The sequence below is a fragment of the Electrophorus electricus genome, chromosome 5 (assembly GCF_041902795.1).
Source record: "Electrophorus electricus isolate QZ-2024a chromosome 5, ASM4190279v1, whole genome shotgun sequence".
Classification (NCBI taxonomy): Eukaryota; Metazoa; Chordata; class Actinopteri; order Gymnotiformes; family Gymnotidae; genus Electrophorus; species Electrophorus electricus.
In genome coordinates, this window is record NC_137501.1 from 26,688,760 (window position 1) to 26,714,781 (window position 26,022).

The window sequence follows — 26,022 nt, forward strand, 5'->3', positions numbered from 1 at the left end:
ATTTTTATTAGAGCTCAGAGTCTTTTCTGAAGAAGGATGCTGGTTTTGCTCAGCTGAGGCAGGCCTGCAGCGAATGCCTAGGATCATTTGCAACTCAGCTGGTGTAATATGTTTTCCTTACATAGTTCCTGAACTTTGGAACAGTGATCCATATAATGTTAGGAAATCCTGAGTGTCGTGGATCGGTTCTTGAAGATGGTACGATTCGTCCCTTTGGTAGCCCTGCCCACTGCATTAGAGATGGCTGACTTACTGTTCCACCAGGTCTTCCGACAATTCGGTCTATCCGAGGACATTGTTTTGGACCAAGGTCCCCAGTTTACATTTCCTTGCTGAAGCCTGTGAAGTAAGGTCCCCTCACGGAGGATGGCGCCCGCTGAGGCCTGCCCCGAGTCAGCGGGGTCAGCCACGGGCCAATGGCCGGTCGGGGCCTTTGGGGGGGGGGGGGGGGTTCTGTCACAGCTGACCAGTCCCCTACAGGGTGAGACACGCACCTGCCAGACCAGGACCATACTATTCACCTTCCCTGCTCACAATCACCTGTCTTTTGACAGGAGACATCTACGTCTCGTTAAACATTACGCGTATTTATACACCTACAGGTTCAGAGGGACAGCACAGCACATTAGCGGTCAAGACCATACGAGCCAACTTGAGACACTACTCCGCTACTGAAAGGCCACTAGACTCGTCATCGCTGCTTTTGATAAAATTAATAATAAAGAACCTGTTGATGGAACTTCGCCTCTCGCTTCCTCTCTGCCGCCTTCATCACACCTACAGGTATTTTTAAATCTAAATTTTTACATTTTTTAAATCAAATACATTTTTCAGCCTGGGCTATACAAAGCCAGTAGGGTCTTTGATTTATTTTATATTTCATTATTTGCAGTAATGTTATTTTAGCAATGTACCTTATCATGTAATCTATTCTGTGTAAAGCACTTAAGATCATTTAAGTTCAGATTTAAGATTATTATAAAGATTCTAATGATGATTATTATTGTAATATATTTATTAGCTCAGCAATGCATATGTAAAATTAACTATGTAAGAACAGGTCCTTTAAATGTAGAAACTGGGGACTATTCCCAAATTCTAGGTACAATTAACTTTTTAGGTGATTTTAAAGGTGTCTGTTTTGTAGACAGAGAGAAAGTGAATCTTATTTTAAGTGTTTACTTTCAATTTAACTGTACACTTTAAGCAAGGCCCTTAACCCTCAATTGCTTGAGTTTTATTAGTCATAATTGTAAGCTGCTTTACATAAAAGCATCAGCTAAATGTAAATATAGCATCAGCTAAAAGTAAATGTAGACAGTAGTTAAACATAACTTTCCCATTGACCTGGATTTGATGAGGATTCCAAAGTACAAACTTGCAGACAGGATCTGCTATGCTCATAGCAAACTTAAATATTATTACGTCTTACTGAACAGAAGTATGTGTGCAATAAGTGTTCTATATCTACATGCGTCTGGTTGTCAATTGATCAAACAAATGGTTTGTCATTAAACATTTGCAGAGTTCCTTGACACTATAAATGGTTTAAGCACTTGGAAAATTCTTGCATGCCTATGTCAATTCAGTTTTAATGTTTGGTTTTAATGTCAATTTCAATGTAGTTTTAATGTTGCAGGGCTATTCAGTTCATTCACCACATCCACACTGCAACTGCACTGTGCACATTATGGGAAAATACATAGGCAAGAAAGGATATCTTAATATGAAGTTTAACCAAGACTGTATATCACCCACAGCAATGCCACTGACCAGCTCTTTGGCAAAGTACTACAGGCTCTTCCACATCCTAAAACAAATGAGAGGGTACAAAAACAGCCAGCACTAATGGGTTAAACAAGGAAAGCAACATGATCCTGCATAACGTAATTAGTGGACATTAACTGCAGAAATGTTGAGGAGTTATTTCCCCTGTTAACATCAGCTACACTTTGCCATAATAACTGCTTGAAACCTGATGTTAATAGATTGCAGTAGAAAGTAACCCATCATGACTTTGGCTTCAGACTGAATTTATTTATTATCTACCTTTATAAAACACACTGTATATGATGGAATACAAGTCACTATATCTATCTATCTATCTATCTATCTATCTATCTATCTATCTATCTATCTATCTATCTATCTATTTATTTATTTTTTATTTATTTTTTATTTTTTTCTCAGTATAAATCATAAATATTTTTTAAGATTAAGCATGTGTTTTTGTATCACTTGGACACTGGCTGGATAACAGTGGAGGCATATTGGCAGACAACAATGCAATGCACTGTCTAGAAACAATATCCACGTAAAACAGTCCAAAGGTATTCATAGTATTCATTTCAAAATCATTTATTATTTGTCATTGTTTATTATATAAATTATACTGCAATGTTCCTGAACTAATTTCTATAGATATAAATTTATTCCTAGAAACTCTCTTTCTAGGAGGGGAAATCCATGCCATTGTCAGCTCAGAATTCATTTTTCTATATTTAACAAGGTTCTCATTGATTTGTGTGCTTTTTTATGCCTGCCTCTTCTCCCTCTTTTGTGCCCCTGTGTTGTATGTCAGAAGGTTAGGGGCCAGTTTCTCCAGGCAATGGACTAAATAGCAGTGTCAGTGGTGAATTGCTATTGGAAATTCTTTTTAGTCCGTGTTTAGGCTTAATCTGAGTCTTTAAAACAGGTCCCTTTTTTTATAGTTTAGAAAAGAGGTGTCAGATTTAAGATGAAGAAGATTACAGCACTAAGTTTAGTGGTTTAACTACTCTAATACATAAAGTTCATTTTTCACAGGCTTAGTGGTTATCTTTTCATTTTTAATGCATATTAAATTAAAGAAATCTGCAGTTTTCAGATTCCAACTTCAGAGAACTGTTTGGTACCAAGTAGACCTATCTCCAAATGATTATTCCCTGCATTCTTTAGGGGAGAGATGTGCCTGACACTATATAAATGGTTTCTCAGAAAGCTGCAGAAGAACAGTGAATTAACCCTGAACTGTCTGCATCTAAGTTTTTTGGGGGTTTTTTCAGTTTAGAACCAGCCCATGTTTGTATGTTGAAAAAAAGTAGTTAAAAAATCCATCTGGCACAGAATGTAAATAGGAACAATCAGGAAAAGAGTGGAATGTTACAATGTTTTCTAGGCTTTCACCCATTTATGATAGGGAGGGTACTTAGAAGACAGCTTCTGAGAAGATTACCTTTACAAGGTACAACAAAGTGCAAAGCTTAATAATGTTCCCTAGTTTGTGAAATGAGTGGAAGACAGAACTTCCCTCAAACTGCAGGCTTTCTAAATGTGTCCATGGAAAGGTTTGGCCAGTGTGAGTCATGAAGGAATTGGCATATACCCAGGAAGTTTCTGGAATACACCCTGGAATGCTCCTGGGCAGGACTGTATATTGGGCAGGACTGTAGGACTGTATATTAGGCAGGACTGTATATTGGGCAGGACTGTTGAAGTCAAGCAAATATCTATGGCAGTGTTAAGTCAAACAGTTCTTGTGGAACCACTATCCACAATTCAACTTATTTTTCAGGAGTGCCCCAGTTGTTCACCTTTCTGGCCACCAGAGGCCCTCATCTCCAAAGTACTAATTATTGCCATCACTTCTAATTATACTCAGCTGTTTTGTTACCGTATTCAGTCAGCATATATTGGATTCCTTGTCTTTGTGTTTCTCTATTTGTATTGGTTGGCCTTACCTTGCTGTGGTTCTCATTACTAACTAACCTTTCTCCTTTTGCCTTTGGTTCAGTAAATACTTGCATGTGGATTCCAGTCAGATCCCTGAATCCTTTGTGTTCTATGATTAAATTATGTTGCTCACTGAGCAACAAAAATGTAACTTTTTTTTTGTTTCGCTACGTAGAACTTATAATACATTTTACGCTGAAGTTTTTGGAATTTTTCTCTCATTTACAGCATTTAGCTGATGCTGTTATCCAAGGTTTGGTAGCCTCCAAGCTCAAAAAAGCTTTGGTAGCCTGTAAGTTTAGTTATAAACTGGATTGTGATCACATACAAAGAATAACCACAGCACATTTTGTGACGCTACAAAACCTGTTAGACTGTTGGGCATCCTGCCATAGCTTTGCATTTCCCATTTTATTTGATTAATTTATTCTGTGTTAGCTAAATTAAACATTGGGTGGAACCCAAACCAGGGGAGGATTTCTATTTGCTAAACTGGAGCAACCAACTGCTGTGTCACAGCAACCACACCTTTTCCATATGTGTTCTTCTTGAGAAATGAAAGTAAAAGCTCAGTGCTGAAAAAGCCCAATCACTTTCAGACAGTGCAGTAAAATGGCAGAGGCTAGAGTCTCTGTGAATTTGGACCAGTTTAGCTGTCCCATCTGCCTGGAGCTGCTGAAGGATCCCGTCTCTATTCCCTGTGGACATAGCTTCTGCATGACCTGCATCAAGACAAAGTGGGATCAAGATGACCAGACAGGAGACTACAGCTGCCCTTTGTGTAGAAAAACCTCCACCCTGAGGCCCGATCTAGGCCGAAACACTGTATTGGCTGAAATGGTGGAGAAACTGAAGAACGCACACATTGCTTATAGAACACTTGCTGGACCAGAAGATGTGTCATGTGATGTCTGCATTGGGCAAAAATGTAAAGCTGTGAAGAGCTGTTTGAAGTGCCTAGCTTCATACTGTAGGATTCACTTTAACCTTCACAATGAGCTGAACCCAGGCAATAAACACAGGATGATTGACACCAAGTACAATCTTGCAGAGAGGATCTGCTGTGCTCATGACACACTTAAGGATTTCTTTTGTCACACTGAGCAGGAAATGGTGTGCTGTGAATGTATAGTGAATTTGTGCAGAGGCCATAAAACAACCACGCTTGCAAGTGAACGGTTTTCTAAATTGGTAAGTATTCCATACGAATAATATGTATTGCATGTTTTTGGCACTTTATGGGGTGTGTGTGCATGTGAATGTATGTGAATGACTGTTTTTATATACGACAGAAGAATGCATGTTTAAACTTGTATGTATTAAAGGAAAGGAAAAGGAAACCAATCGTGTAAAAAATGTCCACATTTCAACTGAGTAAATCTAATGTATTTTATTTCTTGTGTGTCTGTATATAGACAAAAATAAAGGAACAATATAACACTGCCTGGTTCAAATATATGAGTAAACTATCTTATGTTTATTTTGTGTCAGGTTCAGATGGATGACAATTAAAAACATTTTCCTTCTTAATATCTATTACTATATCACTCGTATCAAAATTAGTCATTTGAATGCTATTTTGTATGTTGTCTTTAGAGAATGCTTGGGACCATTCAGACACAGTTTCAGCAGAGAACTCAAGAAACAGAGAACAAATTGAAGCAACTAAAGAAGACTAAACAGTCTATCAAGGTCATTACCAAAATTGCCAGAATACTATCAGACAAAAAAAAAAAAACCTTAAAAATGGCTATATCTTGCAATTCATATTATCATATGTTTAGGGTTAACATCTTAGAATGTAAGGTTTAGCTTTTTTTGCAGTGCTATATTATTATTCCACATAGGTCTAAACCTGCATCAAACCTTTGCTTTGTTTTTTTTGCTTAGACTTTTACAAAGAGAATACTGGATCAAAGTGAAAAGATCTTTTCAGACCTCATATCCTTAATTGAAAGAAAACGCTCAAAGATTATGGAAATGATCCGTGCTACAGAGAAAGCAGAGGTTTATCGGACAGAGGAAATTCTGAAGAGTCTGGAGAAGGAGGTGGAGAAGTTGAAGCAGAGAGACATTGAAATGGCCCAGCTTCCACACCTAGAGGACGATTTTCTTTTTTTCAAGGTAACAATGCTGACCAAAATCCATTGAACTGATTTTTAGTTCCTTTCTAACTGACCTTTTTTCATTACAACTGTTACAGACATCCAAATCCCTCTTTGACTTTTCAACACTCGCACATGGGCCAGACATCACAGTCAATATGTCAATTTTTGAAGGCATACAAAACACAGTGTCTAAGATTAAAGAGAAAGTGGTCATTTTGCAGCAGACAGAATTAAGCAAAATGCTTCAAACGGGTGAGAGAAATGACAGAAAATTATTTTTAAAGCAAATATTTATGTATATATTAATAATGATTCTTGTTCTCTTACAAAATTTTGATTGTGTATTTGTCTGTCTCCATAGTAAAAACAGCCCATATAGTACAAACATCTAATCCAGTGATCAGAGAGGATTTTCTTAAGTGTAAGTAGCTTGGAATATATATGTGTGTGTGTGTGTGTGTGTGTGTGTGTGTGTGTGTGTGTGTGTGTGTGTGTGTGTTAAACATTATGCAGTGTTCAGTGAATTATTTATGAACACTGACAGTAAGAATTTCTTTAAATGGATACTGTTCAGACACTGTTACTTTTCCTATACCCACTGGCCATGTTATGACATGTTATAAGTGTATCACAGCAGTAATGCTAGAGTATATTTATGTGTAAGTGTTACTATTGGGTTGAAAGAAGGTCTGCTACACTAAAGTTTTCCAGCTAGCAACTGAAAAAAACAGTGCATCTCTAAATGCACACTTACAAGGTGTGTCTGACAAAGGTTTTTAAAAATTTTGAATGTTTTTAATGGTTATGAAAGTTAGTCTTTGTGGTAAGGTCAAGTTGAGGCAGTGATGTCTACATAGGAGCACAAAAATACTTGTGTAGGTGTCTGTTTGAAGCAGTCCAAATGTGTGTGTGTGTGTGTGTGTGTGTGTGTGTGTGTCTGTGTGTGTTGAAAATCACAGATTTTTGTGAGCTGACATTGGACCCCAGTACAGCATATAAGTATCTTCATTTTTCTGAGGGCAACCGAAAAATAACTTGTGATGAAAGAATATACCAACCCAGACATGAAAATCTGGAGAGATTCAACTATTTTGCCCAGGTTCTGAGCACCCAGGCTTTTTGTGACCGCTGCTACTGGGAGGTAGAATGGGGTGGCCAGCAAGTTTGCATTGCAGCCACTTACAGAGTAGATACAAGGAATGGATGCTGTGCAAACATAGGCTTTGGCTACAATGATCGGTCCTGGAGTTTATTTTGTAATCCCTTTAAATATGTGTTTTGTCACAACAGTAAGCACACTGTCATCTCAGGACCAGTTTCCAAAAGAATAGGAATTTATCTGAATTACAGGTCAGGAACACTGTCATTCTATAGCATCACCCACACAATGACCCTTCTCCACAGAGTCCAGACCACATTCACAGAGGCTCTTTACCCTGGATTCTGGGTCTTTGATTACTCAAATTTAAAAATATGTGGTCGAGATGCAAAGGTAATTCCTCAGATTGTTTCTAGGGGTTCCAAAACATATTTAGTTGGTTACCAATTTATCTTGGAAAGTAATACACAAACAGTATGAACAGTAACAATGACAACATAAAATGATACAAATGCTGGGTTACACTAACAGTGGCTACACACTCATTGACACTAACATTCTACACCGACACTAACAATGACCAACCATGAGGCCCACTTTGACAAGGGTTTAAATAAACAGACACACATGCAACGTTAACCCCTTGCAGGTGCGTGCCATCATGGAGGGCATGGCAACAAACATAAAAACAAACATAAATTCCCCTGCATGTTATCTTTCTTGGCCTAGTATTAAACAGTATAAAAATGTAAATTAGTACACATTGTATCAATTGACTGTAGTAGCTCACAAATTAGCTGATTATGTCCCCATTTAAGAAATATTACGATTCTGTGACATTCTTAACTGTAATATTTCTTAAATAGATCTAAGATGCTCCTTTTTTCATAACAATATAGAAACAGTTATTTCAGGACCAGTCCCCTCAACAATAGGTGTGTATATGGATCAAAGTGCAGGAATTCTGGCCTTTTACAATGTCACTGATAATAATAATAATAATAATAATAATAATAATAATAATAATAATGACGCTACTCTACAGAGTAGAAACTACATTTACTGAGCCTGTGTATCCTGGTTTTTGGGTTTTGAATGACTCAAATGTAAAGATATGTGGCCGTTCAAGAAACCTATCAAACAAATTCGGGTTATTACAAATGAAATCAAAAAAGTCTGGTCATCTTCTAAGTGGGCCATTGAAATTTGATTTGAAATTTCAATGCACCTCTTGCACCTGAAACTTATTCTAACTTGAGCATTTACCATCTACACAAAGATTATATAGATTACAAGATACACCTGTAGGCCTTTCCACCATCTTAAATGTGAATCAACTAGCTACAACATTAAAACTACTGACAGGTGGAATGAAGTATATTGAATATCTTACAGTGGCACCTGTCTGGGGATAGGATATATTAGACAAGTGAATAGTCAGTTTTTGAAGTCCATGTGTGGAAAGCAGGAAAGATTGGCAAGTATAAGGACTTGAGCGATTGACAAGGGCCAAATTGTGATAGATAGTGATGGATAGCTCTGCAACAGAACATGTCCAAAACATATCCAAAACAGCTTGTGGTTATTCATTGTATGCAGTGGTCAGTACTTACTCAAAGGGATCCAAGGAAGGGCAACTGGTAAACCAGCAATAGGGTCATGAGCATCCAAGGTTTACTGATGCACATGGGGAGTGAAAGACTACTGTAGAAAAAATTGTTAAAAACAATGCTGGTTATGATAGAAAAGTGTCAGAAAACGCAACTTGCAGTGTATGGGATTGTGTAACCACAGACCAGTTAGATTCGCCATGCTGACCCCTGTCCAGCACCGAAAATGCCTCAAATGGACCCGCGAACATCAGAACTGGACCATCAAGTAATGGGAGAAGGGGGCCTGGTCTGATGAATCACATTTTCTTTTGCATCATGTGGATGGCTGGGGGTGTGTGTGTTTCTTTTCCTGGGGGAGAGGTGCCACTATGATGCACTGTGGGAAGAAGGCAAGCCAGAAAAAGCAGTGTGATGCCCTGGGCAATATTCTGCTTGGGTCCTGATAATCATGTGGATGTTACTTTGACATGTTCCACTTACCTGAACATTAAGTACACCGCCTCTTTTGGCAGGACAATGTGCCCTGCCCCACTGCAAATATTATTCGGGAAGGGTTTGAGGAACATGAAAAAGGCTTCAAGGGTTCTTTTTTATGTGTCTGTTATGGATGTATTATTTGAAATGTACATGGACTGTGGTGTTTTCTGTTCTGTTACACACAAAATGTTTTTTTTTTTTCAGTGGATTTAGGGGCATTCAAATGGTATGTGCCTTACAGGGAATAAAAATACAAATAAAGCATAAAAAATTGAAATAATATTTTTTAATGCTATGAATGTATTTAACAGCAAGTTAAAATGTTAGTTTAAAATTAAGGACAATAACTCTAAGACTAGATATTTCAATCACAGTGAGACACTTACTGCAACAACAGTTAACAACTCCTACACAGATGTTATTATAATTCGATATTTCAGTTGCTCTTCATGTATAGTGTGTGCTATTTTTGAACAAATGTCTAAAATGCTCACAAAAGATGATTTTATGTTGTGTGTTTATAGGAAAAACACATTAAGGACTTTTAAAAATATTTATTAAAAATAGATTCATTTCTCTTAAAATACAGTAGGCAAGGCATGCCTGATTGGCATTTGAATTTTAAGCCATAAATAATTTGCCTTCTGCACTTTTTTCCTCTGTATATATGCATCAATCAACATGTTTGAAGTATTTTCTGTGATAAATTCCACTAGAAGTATTAGAGACTATGAAACGTATCTTTCCTATGTACTTTGCCATTGAGGAAGAAAAACTTTGTTGTTTTGGGTTCGGATTTGACTTGGGGTGTGAAATCTAACTAACAGAGGTCTGGAACACTGCAGTGTCCATATTCTTATACAAATAATATAGTTTGAACAGTTTAGAACTACAGCCAAAGATTCAGAGCTGCTGAGGAACTGCTTGTGCTTCTATAAATCAGGCTTTGTTAATGGCAGGCAAAGTGTAGAATGTTTCATTATTTCCCAAGGTGAAAGCCATTTTATATCAATGGGATTTACTTTCATGATTTTCAAATAAACAGTGGTGAAAAAAAAAACTGCCTCTTCATCTCAGAAGATTTTTAGAAATGGTTCTCTGAATCTTTCTGCAATTTCCTTCAGGATCAATAAAGTGTTATCTTTTACATTGTTTCAAAGACCTTTGGACTACAGCAACTCCAAACTCGCAGAGAGTTTCATTGCTCTATAAATAACTTCCAACGTTAGAATTCAGATGCTCCTGATTATTGGCATCAGAGGGCTAAAGGTACCCATATTGGGGAGATATGACCTAAACCTTGAGTCTAAAGTATGGTACATTTACAACATCTACTCCTGCTTGATTCAAGCAATTCAGTTTCACTGGCTTCACAACTGTCCTGACTCAATAAATGACTGCCTGTCCATGTAGCAATCCTATCTCTTGTGCTCTGATGATGGTAAATCTGAGGTCGTTGTATGAGAGCAAAGTCCACCACTGGGCTTTGAGCCATGCGTACTTGATAATGCCAATATCCTGTTTGCCTGAGAAAGTCCTCTAAAGTCAGTCTCCTGATGCTCATAAGGAGGCCTTTGCTAATGCGATAGGTGCCAAGTGGGCTGTAGCTGGACTGATTGCTGTGCTCAGCCACGTAAACTTTACTGAACAAGTCATTGTCAAGGCTTACAATGATGCGGTCTTTGTTACTGCCATATTGGCCAGTGTACTCTTGAAAGATGTAAAAAGGCAAATCCTGTGCTCCTTCTGAATTTAGATTGCCCAACACATAGTAGGGGAAGTTCACCTCGGGCAGGAGTTTCTTACCACTTCTGTCATATCTGTTCTGAAAAGGGTGGAATCCATAATCTCCATTATCAGGTTCACACTGTGACACCATATTATTGTCTTTATCAAAAGTCACACACTCAGTAGCAAACCAGTACAGGAGTTTGAGTCCATGTCTCGGTGGTGGTCGACCAAATCTTGACCGCTCTAGATGAGTTATGTCATTCAGTGTCTGCACACTGGGCATGGTCACTTTTTGTGAAGCTCTAAACAAAAAAATTACATTTTTGTCAGAAACCAAAAATGGTAATACCATTATGATACTCTACATTAGTTTCTTCACAGGTTATATTAATCTCCTTTAATCCAACACTTCAAGTGTATGCAGAATATCAGTAAACTTAAATAAATAAATAACTTAAATAAATAAGGTTGAAAAAAAAGTATTAATTTTAAAACTTAGTATTAGCCTGAGTAACCTCTTCAAACTGAAGTTAAACATTTATATGTTCCTCTACAGACACAGTTTATTAACACAACTGTTCATCTGTCATCATACACTTACCATATATGAGCTGGGTTAGACCATTGTGTGTCAGTTTTACCCTACTAGTGAGGTGGTGTTGCAATAGCTAACAAACTGTTCTAATATTACAAATGTAATTGAATCAACCATCATCATTACATAAGCACACACCGATGCCTCCTAAACATGTCACATGATCATGCATGTGCATGCTAGAAGAAAAGAGGTAGCTAGTGCTTTTCTTTGGTCATCATTCACTTGTAATAAGTGCTTGAGCTTAAGCCTTTCATGCTCACCCTAATTAACACCTCTTCTACTCTGCTGTGTCAACCACTCTGTCCACAACAGTGACCAAATGCACAAAAAGATTGATAAGATAAAAGGCTGTGTCATGTGGGAGGGGAGGACTGTTCCAGAGAAGACAGCAAGTCCAAGGACTTTAGCCTTTTCATATGCCTGTGTGTAAACACATCTGTGTTATTGATTTTATGTCTAGACCAGTTTATCCGGAACTTTATGAAATTACAGGCATTCCATATTGTTAAAATGCAGAGAAGGTATATAATCATGTGAAATACTTTTTTAGTCTGCAGTAATGGTACCCAGCTCCAGTACAGGAGTTCAGTATAGTTCCTCGATTTCCCTATTTCTTCTAGATTTCTAGCTGTCAAGGACTGTAGTTGGGAACTACTGGACTAAGACAGATCATTAATTTATTAAAAAGGTCTCCTGGATCCAAAGTTGTTCAACTGACCTAATGACACCTGTCTCTACCATTGTCTAAGGGTCACTTGCTGGCTATTATTACTACGTAAAATTCAGCTTCTACAAGCCCAAAACCTGTGCCTGACTACAGGCTAAATATAATAATATAATAATTCATATAATAATCCTTTGCTGTGAAATTAAAAGTTTTTGTGTGAAGAGAAGAGCAATCATCAAATATTTTAAAAAGACAAATAATGGTGCAAACTTCAAGTTGTATTTTAAAGGCTTGGTTTGCATAACCGAGTCTGCATCTCTTCTGAAATCTGGAATTTGGTTTTTAGAATTTTAAACGTACATTAATTATTAATCATTAATTATTAATGAATCTACTATTAATATGATTTAAGATTGGTAGTTAAATTTCATTTATTTGTGTCTTGATAGATTCAGACTTTTCTTGTATAAATGGAATAAACAGACTTGGGAACCAATCAAGGACCTTGTTATGGAACACAAACACATGCACACATACATGTGTGTATTCGAACACACACACACACACACACACACACACACACACACATATCATTTTCTTCAGTGTACACCTACACATTTAAGTAATTTCAACATACTAATTACTTGTTAGTAGAGTAAAATCTAAACAAAAATAAAGCAAGCCACAAACATGACCATACCTCTTTCTCAGAAAGTCGGTCTTACTGCTTTTTTTGCTCTTGACTTTTGTAGCTACATGAGGGTGTCTGGACTCTTCTCTGATAACACGCAGCTACTCCCACAGCCAGTGAATGGAGGCGGGGTTGGGGAGCAGTGGGGTGTTTAAGGTCAAGTTTAAGGTTGTTCCTTTTCATTAGAATTGGGACACTGACCAGTTTAGTAGTTGATGTTTGATGGTAAGTGGCATTTAAAACAATTTTCAGTCTCAGCTGTGTTTGAGGTCAGTTGGGTTCAGGGGGGTTGTTGTGCTACATCACAAAGATGTATGAACTGTTGCAGACAACAAAGTGATCTGTATTGCTACTGTCTTGGCATCCTGTGTGTTACTGTGAGATACACTGAGACAGCATGTGAGCTCCAGAGTCATTTAGGTTGCCAAGCTCATACATAGGGCAAATTCCATGTAAAGAATTCTGCCTCTTCCTTCATAATCTCTGTTGTGGTATAGTGAAAACCTAAATCCACCATTAGAATGACTGTGATCATTAGTGCAATAATTTAGTTGTTGTAAATGACTTCTACACCACTGGTAGCAAACCAGTCCAAGAGATTGAAACCATGCCTAGGGTATTGTTGTCTAAACAGCAGATGCTCTAAGCTCAGACAGATTGTTTAAGCTGTGAATTTGCCATGTAGTTGATCACTATATGGAAAAGAAGAGACAAATGTGACAGACAGGAGGCTTGTATTATTCAACAACCTCACAAAGCTTTGCTGTGCTGATTCACATAGACACTGTCAAAGATGTATGAACTGATCCAGACAACAATGTGATCTGCATTACTACTGTTTTGGTGTCCTGTGTGTTACAGTGAGACATACCGAGGCAGCATGTAAGCTCCAGAGTCATTTAGGTTACCCATCTCATAATTAGGTTGCCCATCTCATGAGTTAAAGCTGTCCAGTTATGTAATTCAATGTGCAAATAATTGCAAAATGAGCAAACCAGTCCAAGAGATTGAAACCATGCCTAGGGTATTGTTGTCTAACCCAGATGCTCTACGCTCAGACAGTTTATCACTATATGGAATGTAGTTTATGTAGCCATGTAGTTTATCACTATATGGAAAAGAAGAGACAAATGTGACAGACAGGAGGCTTGTATTATTCAACAACTTCACAAAGACTAACAGATCTGCTAATTAAACAATGACCTGTTGAGTTAAAGCTGTTCAGTTATATATTTCATTGTGGAAATAATTGTAACTTTGTTAAATTTTAACTTTGTTTTGGCACTGTTCTACACCACAGAGAACTTTAATGAAACTTCAAAAAGTTCTGTTACATTATGTTGAACTGCGATGCATGAGTGACTGACCATTCATGTACAATGAATGATCATATCATTCAAAAAGTCCAATAATGAGGGTGAAATATACACCTCCCTATGAACATTATGAGGGAGATGGATTTCCTTTGAACAGCTTTTTAGACTGCTGAGTATCAGTAGAAGCATGGCGTTCTGACTTAATAATAGTAGTTGAATTACGGGCTTGCTTGATGCATAGACTAACAGAATCTGCACTTTCACTGACTCGCGTGTGACCTCTAGTACAAAGAGAGCACGAACGAAGCGCAAGTGCGGTTTAGAAAAGACAATTAACTCGAGAGGGCGAACAAAAGCAAACTCAGAAAACGCCGGCAGTAAAACTGTAGCAAAAAATCGCGCACAAGCTGTCGTCTCCGCTGGGAAAGCACTGAAAGAATGTGTGCAGGGGCAGGTGTGCATAGTTCGGTGAGATAACATAGGGATCAGGAGCAACTGTGGAGGTGTGAATCAGATTGTTGTGTGTGTGTGAGGATGTGTGGCGTGGCCCACTGCCTGGGACCGTGACATGGAGAATGAAGGAAAAGAAGTTAAATAATAATGAACAGCTAATAAGTGAAAGAAAGAAAAAAATATTCAAAACATGTATACACGTTAGTGGTTACTGAAACATAAACGGACCAACAACAAAAATAAAACACGAGGATTGCAAAAACGCTTATTTAATGCACACGGCAGGAGTACAAACCATGATACAGACACACGAGTGAAATAATCAGGCTACTCACACACAGTAATAGAGAAAAAATAACCGTCACTGAAGGATAGAAAGGAACAGGCTTTATAGGAGATGTAATGAGGGAAACTAGGAACATTGGAAGAGGCTGATTGAAGGGGAAAACACGGGACACATATGCAGGGGGGCAGAAAACACAAATTATGTGCAAGAACAAAAACAAACAAACAAACCTGCAAAAAATGACACAATTCACTACAATAAATAGACAGAGACTTACTGTTATAAACTCAGCATACTACATCTTGTTTGATCAGAAAATGCGTTTTTATGCATTTGACTTTTGCATCTTTTGCATTAACTGTCAAATACAAAAACATGTAAAATAAATATTTAGGACTGACAGAGGCCACTAGCCACTAGCCACAGACCACTATTGACAAAGTCATAAAAAGGTTGTAGTGTGGTTGCCATGTTAGCTGTATAATGATTGTGCAGTTGGACAGGGAGAGTTATAGACACAAAACGCAATCTTCCATTTCCCTAGAAGAGGCGGAGCGTATCCTTGTGTCCAAGTGTCCATGGCAGGAGTTACAAGACTGCCAAGTTAACTGTTTGCAATTAAAATGCTTAAATGACTTTTTTTTTAAAAACAAACTTGGAGCTGGAATATTTATTAATTTTTTTAAAAAAATAATTATATAATTATTTAAAAATCACTTTTAAGTCAATGCTCCGGTTGTGTGGCCTGTGTTGATTGCCTGTTCACATGAAACATGGAGTGGCAGTGGTGTATGTGGCCTCTGCCTGTATTTTGACAATGAGTTATCAGAAGATGTATTTTATTATTTCCACTAAGCAATTCCCATTATAGGTGTCCTACTTTAGCCAACCTAACAAGAAAAATGTTAAATGATCTTAATTTACCAACCTATCTGGTATTGTTTTTTGTTTGTTTTTTTAAATAACTCAGCAGGACTACATGATTAACCTAGATAGAAATTTCTTGGAAATGGAGACCAGCCCTCTAAACTACTTCTTAGATTTTCAGAAATGCTATGAGTTTCTGGATCAAAAGGAAAAAGTTAAAGTATTGTACAAGAAAAAAAGTCCCAGAGTCCCTTTGACTTTCTTTGTGTAGAATTATTACTCTGTGCAGAAGGTGTGTCTTCTATCTCAATCTGATAATCCTGTGTCCTTGGAGGGATTGGGTGGTTTGCAGGTACAACATTTGAATCCACGGCAACAGGGTTAGTGCCCATGGTGGCAGACAGTTGGTACCCTGTCTTGTAGAGAAACTCAGCCAAGGTCAGCCGACTGATAATCTTGAGTAGGCCCTTGGTGATGCGATAGGTGTTATCTGAGTCATAGTTTGACTCGTCAATGTGTGTGGTGATGTAAACTTTATCGAACCAGTCATCGTCGAGGCTGACAATTATGCGGTCTGTGTTACTGTCATCTTTGAGGCCAGTGTACTCTTCAGAGACATAACCAGGCAGCTCATGTGATCCTTCTGAATTGAGATTGCCCACCACATAGTAGGGGAAGTTCACATCCGGCAGGAGTTTTATGCCATTTCTGTCATATCTGTTCTCAAAATAGTGGAAACCATATTCCTCATCCTCTGGGTCACACTGTGAAACCATATTATTGTTTCCATCAAAAGTTACACAATCATTGGCAAACCAGTGCAGCAGTTTGAGTCCGTGTCTTGGTGGGGGTCGGCCAAATCTCGACCGCTCCAGCTGGGCCATTTCATTCAGTGTCTCCACATTGGCCATGTTCCACTTTTAAATGGAGATGATGTTTCAGATGTACCTAAGCAATAAAAAACCCATCTATTAGACAGCCATCAGAGTCTCCTTTTGTACTTTTTCATTATCCCTACCCAACTCAGTTTAATCAGTAATGAAGCTTCAGCTTCATTAACAATATAATGTTGACATTAACATATTTCTGTAAGTTTAATTTGCAATGCAAATAAGAAGCCTCTAGGACTTTGTTGTTCTTCCTGAACCACTGAATCTCCAGTTAGTTCAGATCTTGCAACAAATGCCTCAGGCACCCCGCCCAAGGGATATGGCCACTGCCGCGCCCCCACAGTTCATTCTCTGCTCCCAGTCACCTGATTGTTAAATCATGAGCACCTAGGCCTTGCTGTCATCTTTCTCCCCTGTATAAATCCCACAGGTACTTTCCTCCAGTGCTGAACATTGCTTTCCTGTGCCATGCCCTGATATTGATTCGGCTCTTCTGTGTTTTCTGCCCCCCCTCCCCCAAACCCATTTTTGAATTTTGGTTCCTCTCAAAGTTCCTCTTAAAGGGCCACTGTCACCCTTGGCTTGCTCACTGGGGGCTTGGACTCAAACATTCGCAAAGCTTCTCTGTGACAACATCTGTTGTAAAAAGTGTGATATAAATACATTTGACTTGACTTGACTTGGTTTTTTTGTGGTTTTTAGCCAGCTTAACACTGTATTCTTTATTTTCTTTATTTCTACTATATAGAATAAATATACTCCTATGGTGCACTCACGTCTCCCTCCCTCCCTCTGAGAATCACAGTTACACAGTTGTATTTGTTGTCATAAAAGCCACAAATGCACCCATTAGGAAGTGTGATCATGCAGGTTGAACAAAAAATTCAGGACACATTGGTAGAATGCAAGCAAAAGCTTAATCATTTAATGTACATAAAGATCACCAAATTTATGTAAAAAGGAATATCTGCCTGTAACAAAGTGTCTGTCACACATTCTATTCATTCAGAGATATGTCTATTTCTCTGTCACTAAGATACACAGGAACTAAACTTGTCATGAGTGACAAATAGAAACTTGTGTGTCTCTCAAAGAGTAAACAAGCATATTAATACATTTTACATTGTAACAACTTGGTAAGAAGCTTATCATATTGTTGCAAGAGAAAGGCAAACGCAGTCAGGAGACTGTCAACCTACCGCTTTTGAAGTCTTGTACCCTCAGACATTGATTTCGTAGCTCTTTCTGCTGGCTGCAGGTTTTGAGGGCAGCAGGCTTTTCTACACAGGCACAGAGCTCATTTCTGAGGAAACAGAAAGTGATACAGCCCATGGACGCAGAGGGAGTGGCTGTTCTGAGGTAACTCATAAACACTTTGTGTTTCTATGTTCAGCAGAAAAAAAAATGTAGTATTAGTGGAATTACTGGAATTTTTTTCTTCTTTCTTTTTTCCTCATACACTCATTCCTCATACACTCATTTTTTTTCCTCATACACTCATAAAAAGTCGATGGTGGTAGAGTTTGTTTTGGTTTCCATGTTCAGCAAAAAATGCAGTGTTGCTGGAGAGCTTTTCTCCTTTTCCCTGCAGAGCCTTTAGAGAGAGTAGAGAGTTCACAAAACAAGGTCTATGGAGGTACATTTTGTTTTGTTTATCATCAACATGACCACAGGTTAGTGCCATGAATGGTGAAAAGTTGGGAGACAAGCTGCCTAGTTACTGGAGTGACATTACTCCACTGGGAGTGTTGTGTTGATGCAAACCTAATTAATTGTTCATTGTCTTTTGAAATTAAAAACCAGTTTGAGAAACAGGAACTTCATGTTGCAAGTGGAATGATTATGTACATCTTGGTAGTATCTCAAACAGCATTAACAAAAACAAATAAAGTGTTTTAGAACCGAGCATTCTGAGGCAAAATTAATAAACATTGAATAAGATACTCAAGCATTCAGTTAATTACTTCCTATCCATTACAGGTATACACTTTTATATCAGTTTATTCACACCACAAAAAACTTACATCATATATCCACTGTGTAATAGCTAAGCAGATAAACAATTATGAACCATTTAACAGAACCCACCATAATAAATATCAACAGTCTTTCTATAAGTTAAAAATGACTTACTGCTCAGAGGAAATTTCTTAAAGAATTCCAAATGGCAAAGCTTAGCTTAGTAAACATATACAAAGTTTATATTGAATTGTACTAAATATTTAAAATACTCAAAGATATTTTAACTTTCTCCTGAATGGTTTTCTTCACTCTTCAAGCATTTAGCTATTCCTAAACTGTGTTTAAAGAATTATACACCAGAAGTCATCCTCGCTTGGCCTCTCACTGTGAGTAGGCTTCACCCCTGGTTGCACCTCATGGTAGCTTTGCCTCTGGTGGTGAGTCGGCTTCATTTGTTGGAGAAACTCTTCTCTCTCCAAACCCTTGATTATCTCGAGGAGGCCCTGGCTGACTCGATAGGTGTGGCTGCGACTGAAACCCATCTGATCTGTGTGTTCAGCTACATACACCCCGTCAAAATAACCATCATCATTCAGACAAACGATGATGCGATCCTTGTTACTGTCGTTGCACCTGCTGGTGTACTTCTTTCTCACGTGCAAGGGCAGTTTCTTTGCTCCTGGGGCACTGAGGTTGCCCACTTCATATTTTGGGAGGTTCTGATTGGGCAGGGGTGTATTATTATTATCAATTCTGTTGTAAAATGGGTGAAACCCATAAGTTCCTCGTTTCAGGCTGAACTTTGGAACCATGTGACCATCTATATCAATGTCAACACAATCCTTTGCAAACCAGTACAAAAGATTGAGTCCATGTCTAGGACACGGTTGGCCAAACCCTGAGTCTCTGAGTTGGGCCAGTTCATTTAGGGTCATGCTCATGATTGGTATCCAAGAAGGTTCAATATAGATCTCTGGATGAGAAGGTCAAAAACATTAAGTAAATGAATCTTCACCTACATCAAATTGCTGTGTACTCTAGTGCAACAAAAATTTTCAGAATTTAGTACAGCACAGTAAAATTTCATGAAAAAAGCCAACTTTAGTAAGTATTTAGTAAGAATTTATTGTCTACATTTAGAAAGTGTTCACTATGGTCACAAATATTGAAAATAAGTCTGTGCATGACAAAACGTAAAATGTACATACCATCAAAATCTCCAGTAGCTTGTGCATAGACTAGTTGCAGTAGTTTTCCAGAGTTCTCCACTTGCTCTCTCAAGACTGAGTATAAGGAACGTATTGGACTTACTTCATATACGTTCCTACCTCACAATCTGGTTGGCTGACCAGAGTTCTAGCCATGTTGATATTTGTGATAACCGGTTTTTCACACCAAAACTGTATCCTGAGGACACGTTGCTAAGTAACAAATAGATTTATTTGCATAACCCTTAGTTGTTTTGGGTGTAATCAACATGTGAAATGAGTTCAGTGGATGACTTTTATATGACAGACCTGCAGCCTGTTTGGGCAAACTCTGAAGGAGAGTGTGACCACAGATGCACATAAAATTCACAATTTGAAATTAAATTGAAAAGATTTAGATTGACTACTGTGACAGCAGAACAATTTAACAAATTGAGGCCACCAGCAAAGCGTGCAGGGCTGTTTGAGGTCCTACAGAGAAGCCTTTTTTTCTAAATGCACAATGAACAAAGTATACAGATATGCATATGTACAAATAACACAATAATCCTAATAAATAACCACATTTTATATTTTCATGATTAATTCATTTTGGTTTTAGTACTTTGCTTTTCCTTTCTTTTCATCTGCTCTTATTTTCACTTTATTTCAAACTAATGTTACTTGGTAGTGCTAGCTATAAAATCCCTAAGACTTTTTGTACTGGGTTAAGCAGGCAATTGTTACTGTTGCATAGCAATAAGTTATATGCCTTGGAAATACTTTTTGGTGTCAGGAATTTCCAATATGAAAACATATTTACCACTACATTTTGGACTTTATTTCTTTATTAGTCTTTATTTTGTTCCTTTATTTTGTAGAACTGTTGCACAAAAATAACAGAACCGTCGAGGGAGAGATGTGATCTACAGAGGCTTGTGCCTATTAATATAATTACATCAGTGATGCTATTCGTAATGGACTGAAACTATAGTGAAGTATGGTCTGCAAGTGACTGATATTGATCTCACTCCCTTTCATATTCTATTGCTTAAATGGGAGGGGAGCTTCCTTAGACAGTACTGGGGAACTGAAACTAAGAGCAGCGTTTGTGGAGAATTAATGTCGAGTTCTATTTTAATTAGAATAATTCAATTAAAGGACCAAGGGGGTGTTAGACGACAATAATGTGAAGTTTAGTGGGAAAGGACACAGATACAGCATGAAATTGAAATTATGAGATTTTAAGATGGGACAGATGAAGAGGTTTGAAGCACCACTTCTGAGATAAAAGCAGACCTGTATTGCTTCCTCTACTATTCTTCCATAGGGCATGAGAGAAAGCATAGTATAATGTAACATATATATACACGTGAACCTGATTCTGTAAGTTTCAAGCACAGTGCAAAAAAAAACAAAAAACTCCAATTGATTCAGACCTTGCATCACATGCCTCCAAATACAACATATAACAATACAACATATGTTACACAGTGTAACACTGTAAGCAAAGTCAGACGCTTGAGGATAAAAGGCAGGAGTTTTATTATAATCCAAATCCATAGGGGTTAAACTTTCCAGGGTCAGAACCAGAGAGATGCAGTCAAGGGTAAACACATCGATTAACTATCGACCATTGGATGAGTCACTCTCCTCGAAATGAACAGCATGGTGGGTATTGTAGTTTGTTGGGTATTGGGCGGCGTGACACACAGCTGTGTTTGTTGTCACAAAAGCCACAAATGCACATCAGGAAGTGTGACTGTGCTTGTTGAAAAAGAGTGCAAAAGTGTAATTACCTGATCTACATACAGACTACTGAATTTACAAAAAGATGTTAGCATGCCAGTGAATAAACTGGCTGATATAGATATTAAGATATGTCCATTCCATCGTCATAGCCAGTGGTGTGGCTAGCATACACAAGAACCAAACTTGACACAAGTGGCTAAAATGGAGACAGACATTTCACTCAAGACGTAAAAAAAAACCAAGATAGTTAGAAGCATATTATATTGTGACAATGGTCAATGAGGGGCAATCAAAAGAATGAAAAGGGTGGCACAGCAAGGACCTCAGGGATATCGTGACCCTCCACAGACTGTATTTAGTTTTAGTTTTAAAAAATGTATAAGAATTCATTTGTGTGTATATATATATATATATATGTTCCTTTACTCTATTCCGTGTTTTGGTTCCCCCTGTTCCTATGTTCACCTGAGTCTGTTTAGTGCCTGATTGTCTTGGTTATTTAAGCCCTGTGTTTTGTCGTCTAGTTTGTTGGGTATTTTGGTAAATCTGATTTGTTCTGTCGTGTTTAAATTCCGTTCGTTACATTGTCGTCGCCCTTGCTTTTCCGTTTGTCTAGTTTATGTGTTGTTCTACCTCTGCGTCTTCCCCTTGCCCCTGTTGATTTTGCCCTCAGTGATTGTGTTTTCCTCATTTAATAAACCGCCCCCTCCGGATGCATTCTGCCTCTCGCCTGTTCATATGAGAAACTTTACACATGCACACTTAGATGTTACTTTCACAGCAGCATAGGGGTGCTAATCATTTAGTAGGGGGGTCTTGGGGGTAAACCCCCGCAGGAGAACAAAAATATCCTCAAAAGGTGTTGGTTATGAAACAGCAATCATTTTAAAAATATGACTATTTGGAGAAATTGTCTCACAGCAGACTTGTCTCTTCAAAATTTGTAATAGGCATGGATCATTTAAGGCAATGAATGCTATTCATCTTACAAGATCAAGCAAATATAAAAGCAGGCCCTAAGTACATCTAAATTGTGGTATATAAAATTGCTATGTCTAAAATATTTGACTTGTAATTGGAAGGTTGCTGGTTCAAGTCTCATCACTGCCAAGTTGCCACTGTTGGGCCCCTGAGCAAGGCCTTTACCCCTCAATTGTTCAAGTTGTACTCAGTCATAATTGTAAGTCACTTTGGATAAAAATATTTGCCTTAAAAAACTTGCCCTAAATATTACAATGATTGATACAAAAAACATTTGAAATTAGCTTCATAAGTAAGATTATATTTAGTATTTGTTCATTAATCATCATTTTTTTGTGCCTCTTCATGTACTCCATAGGTTCCAGCACTGTTCAGCCATCAATAATATGGCTAAGGGTTTCCTCTCCTCTGCTGCACATTCTGAATTTGCTGTTGACCTTCTGGCCCAAGAGCTTAAACCTCCATATAGATCACTAAATTTATGTGAAAATGTTTTTAGCACCATTGAAAAAGGAAGATATGCTGGTAACAAAGTGTCTGCCATACATTCTATTGATTCAGAGATATGTCTATTTCTCTGTCACAGCCAGTGGTGTGACTAGGATACACAGGAATCAAACTTGTCATTAGTGACAACAAAGCTATTAATACACCTTATATTGAAACAACATAGTTAGAAGCATAGCAAATTGTTGTTCCACTTGGAATGCTGTGTGTTGATACAAAGTTAATTATTTGTTCATTGACTTTTGAAATTAAAAATCACTTTGAGAAACAGAAACTGTTTAACGGAATATGTAACGGCCCAAGTGTCGCAGGGCGAGAAGCAAGACACACAGGCTCTCTTTACGTAGACAGACATTTATTAGCCCTTGGTCTTGTCATGTATCCTCATGCTCTTCGTTTGGTAAACTGACCCTGGACTACCTTAACGACCTTGACTTTGGATTTGCCCCTAATAAATCTCGCTTTTCTCTGTACTTGCGTCCACCTCCTTACCATTCAGCGGTACAGAAATCTATAAAAATACTAGCGAGATATTTCACACATTCAATTTGTAGACAATAATAATAATGATAATAATAATAATAATAATAATAACGCAGAAAAAGTCGGTGCAAGTTGGTGCTGATGGGTGATGAATGTTCATTGGTGTGATTCTATTCCTCGGCTTGTTATAATACCCTGTCTGACACAGAAACTCGTCCAAGCTCAGCCGACTGATAATCTTGAGTAGGCCCTTGGTGATGCGATAGGTGTTATCTGGGTCATAGTTTGACTCGTCAGTGTGTGTGGTGATGTAAACTTTATCGAACCAGTCATTGTCGAGGCTGACAATTATGCGGTCTGTGTTACTGTCATCTTTGAGGTCAGTGTACTCTCCAGAGACGTAACCAGGCAGCTCATGTGATCCTTCTGAATTGAGATTGCCCACCACATAGTAGGGGAAGTTCACATCTGGCAGGAGTTTTATGCCATTTCTGTCATATCTGTTCCCAAAATAGTGGAAACCATATTCCTCGCCCTCGGGGTCACACTGTGAAACCATATCATTGTTTCTATCAAAAGTTACACAATCATTGGCAAACCAGTGCAGCAGTTTGAGTCCGTGTCTTGGTGGGGGTCGGCCAAATCTCGACCGCTCCAGCTGGGCCATTTCATTCAGTGTCTCCACATTGGCCATGTTCCACTTTTAAATGGAGATGATGCTTCAGATGTACCTAAGCAATAAAAAAACCCATCTATTAGACAGCCATCAGAGTCTCCTTTTGTACTTTTTCATTATCCCTACCCAACTCAGTGGTTGTTTAATCAGTAATGAAGCTTCAGCTTCATTAACAATATAATGTTGACATTAACATATTTCTGTAAGTTTAATTTGCAATGCAAATAAGAAGCCTCTAGGACTTTGTTGTTCTTCCTGAACCACTGAATCTTCAGTTAGTTCAGATCTTGCAACAAATGCCTCAGGCACCCCGCCCAAGGGATATGGCCACTGCCGCGTGCCCACAGTGCCTTCTCTGCTCCCAGTCACCTGATTGTTAAATCATGAGCATCTAGGCCTTGCTGTCATCTTTCTCCCCTGTATAAATCCCACAGGTACTTTCCTCCAGTGCTGAACATTGCTTTCCTGTGCCATGCCCTGATATTGATTCTGCTCTTCTGTGTTTTCTGCCCCCCCTCCCCCAAACCCATTTTTGAATTTTGGTTCCTCTCAAAGTTCCTCTTAAAGGGCCACTGTCACCCTTGGCTTGCTCACTGGGGGCTTGGACTCAAACATTCGCAAAGCTTCTCTGTGACAACATCTGTTGTAAAAAGTGTGATATAAATTCATTTGACTTGACTTGACTTGGTTTTTTTGTGGTTTTTAGCCATCTTAACACTGTATTCTTTATTTTCTTTATTTCTACTATATATAATAAATATACTCCTTTGGTGCACTCACGTCTCCCTCCCTCCCTCTGAGAGTCACAGTTACACAGTTGCATTTGTTGTCATAAAAGCCACAAATGCACCCATTAGGAAGTGTGATCATGCAGGTTAAACAAAAAATTCAGGACACATTGGTAGAATGCAAGCAAAAGCTTAATCCCTTAATCTCCATATAGATCACTACATGTACGTAAAAATGTTTATAGCACTGTTGAAAAAGGAAGATATGTTGGTAACAAAGTTTCTGCCAAACGTTCTATTGATTCAGAGATATGTCTATTTCTCTGGCACAGCCAGTGGTGTGACTAGGATACACAGGAACCAAACTTGTCATTAGTGATAAATAGAAACTTGTGTGTCTCTCAAAGAATAAACAAAGTTATTAATACACCTTATATTGTAACAACGTGGTTAGAAGCATAGCAAATTGTTACAAGAGAAAGGCAAATGCAAACAGGAAACTGTTAGCCTACCACTTTCCCCGGCTTTTGATGTCATGTACCCCCAGACGTTAGTTTTGCAGCTCCTTCTGCTAACTGCACAGGCACAGAGCTCATTTCAGAGGAAACAGAAAGAGATCGAGAGGCGTGGCTGTTCTGAGTTAACTCATAGACACTTTGAGTTTCTGTGAAAAAAAATGCAGTGTTACTGGACATGTTTTCTTCTCTCCTTTTTTTCTTCACCTTACCTGCAGAGTTCATTAAAACAAAAAAAAACAAAAAAAAAGTTGAAAGTGGTAGTTTGTTTTGGTGAACAGTTTGTAATTATCTATCAATATGACCAAAGTTTAGGTCCATGAATTTACATGTTTATGCTCCATGTAAACTGCTGTTGATAGTCTCTTAAAGAGCAGCAAGGGTCAAAAGGTTAAAAATCCATGTTCCTATAAGATGTTGTGGGAAGTCAGAAGACAAGCCGCCCAGTTACCGGACTGACCTGCCATTTAGACTGTTGTGTCCATTGTCTTTCAGAATAAAAAATCAGTTTGAGAAACAGGAACTTCATGTTGCAAGTGAACTGACTGCATGCATTTTTTGAGTATCTTCTAAAACAGCATTAGCAAAAACAAATAAAGTCATAGAACTGATTAGTCTGAGACACAATGAGTAAATAAAAATAAAATAAGAGTCTTTCAGAACAACTATTTGGTTGTTAAAATTTTGCATTTAATGTTTGGTTAAACAGTTAACAACAGAATTT

General features: G+C 38.1%; 3 protein-coding genes across 5 annotated transcripts; 1 reads left to right on the forward strand and 2 right to left on the reverse strand.

The window, feature by feature from the left end:
* Positions 1-447: 447 nt before the first annotated feature.
* On the forward strand, positions 448-22,852 carry LOC113583892 (tripartite motif-containing protein 16-like). 3 transcript variants are annotated; one of them, XM_081714610.1, is made up of 7 exons: positions 4,070-4,902; positions 5,308-5,403; positions 5,602-5,835; positions 5,915-6,071; positions 6,181-6,240; positions 17,766-17,866; positions 22,748-22,852. In XM_081714610.1, exons 1-7 carry the CDS (start codon positions 4,324-4,326, stop codon positions 22,772-22,774), a joined length of 1,254 nt encoding a protein of 417 aa, XP_081570736.1. In that variant the 5' UTR covers positions 4,070-4,323; the 3' UTR covers positions 22,775-22,852. The 3 variants fall into 3 exon arrangements, with proteins under 3 accessions (XP_081570737.1, XP_081570736.1, XP_081570735.1); XM_081714611.1 differs by lacking the exons at positions 4,070-4,902; positions 17,766-17,866; positions 22,748-22,852 and adding exons at positions 448-783; positions 6,779-12,713; XM_081714609.1 differs by lacking the exons at positions 17,766-17,866; positions 22,748-22,852 and adding an exon at positions 6,779-12,713.
* Positions 15,441-17,855, reverse strand: LOC118240055 (uncharacterized). Its single transcript, XM_035530387.2, has 2 exons — positions 17,707-17,855; positions 15,441-16,565 (listed from the first exon to the last, which is right to left on the reverse strand). Exon 2 carries the CDS (start codon positions 16,526-16,528, stop codon positions 15,833-15,835), a length of 696 nt encoding a protein of 231 aa, XP_035386280.1. The 5' UTR covers positions 16,529-16,565; positions 17,707-17,855; the 3' UTR covers positions 15,441-15,832.
* On the reverse strand, positions 21,185-25,403 carry LOC113583880 (uncharacterized). The gene is made up of 2 exons (XM_035530388.2): positions 25,296-25,403; positions 21,185-24,110 (listed from the first exon to the last, which is right to left on the reverse strand). Exon 2 carries the CDS (start codon positions 24,071-24,073, stop codon positions 23,432-23,434), a length of 642 nt encoding a protein of 213 aa, XP_035386281.1. The 5' UTR covers positions 24,074-24,110; positions 25,296-25,403; the 3' UTR covers positions 21,185-23,431.
* Between the last annotated feature and the right edge of the window lie 619 nt (positions 25,404-26,022).

Excerpts from the sequence above, each read along its gene's own strand:
- LOC113583892 (XM_081714609.1), top strand. The coding sequence starts at position 4,324 with ATGGCAGAGGCTAGAGTCTCTGTGAATTTGGACCAGTTTAGCTGTCCC. Across the intron at positions 4,903-5,307 it reads GTGAACGGTTTTCTAAATTG|AGAATGCTTGGGACCATTCA; the intron begins GTAAGTATTCCA and ends TGTTGTCTTTAG. Across the intron at positions 5,836-5,914 it reads ACGATTTTCTTTTTTTCAAG|ACATCCAAATCCCTCTTTGA; the intron begins GTAACAATGCTG and ends CAACTGTTACAG.
- LOC118240055 (XM_035530387.2), bottom strand. The coding sequence starts at position 16,528 with ATGGCCAATGTGGAGACACTGAATGAAATGGCCCAGCTGGAGCGGTCG.
- LOC113583880 (XM_035530388.2), bottom strand. The coding sequence starts at position 24,073 with ATGGCCAATGTGGAGACACTGAATGAAATGGCCCAGCTGGAGCGGTCG.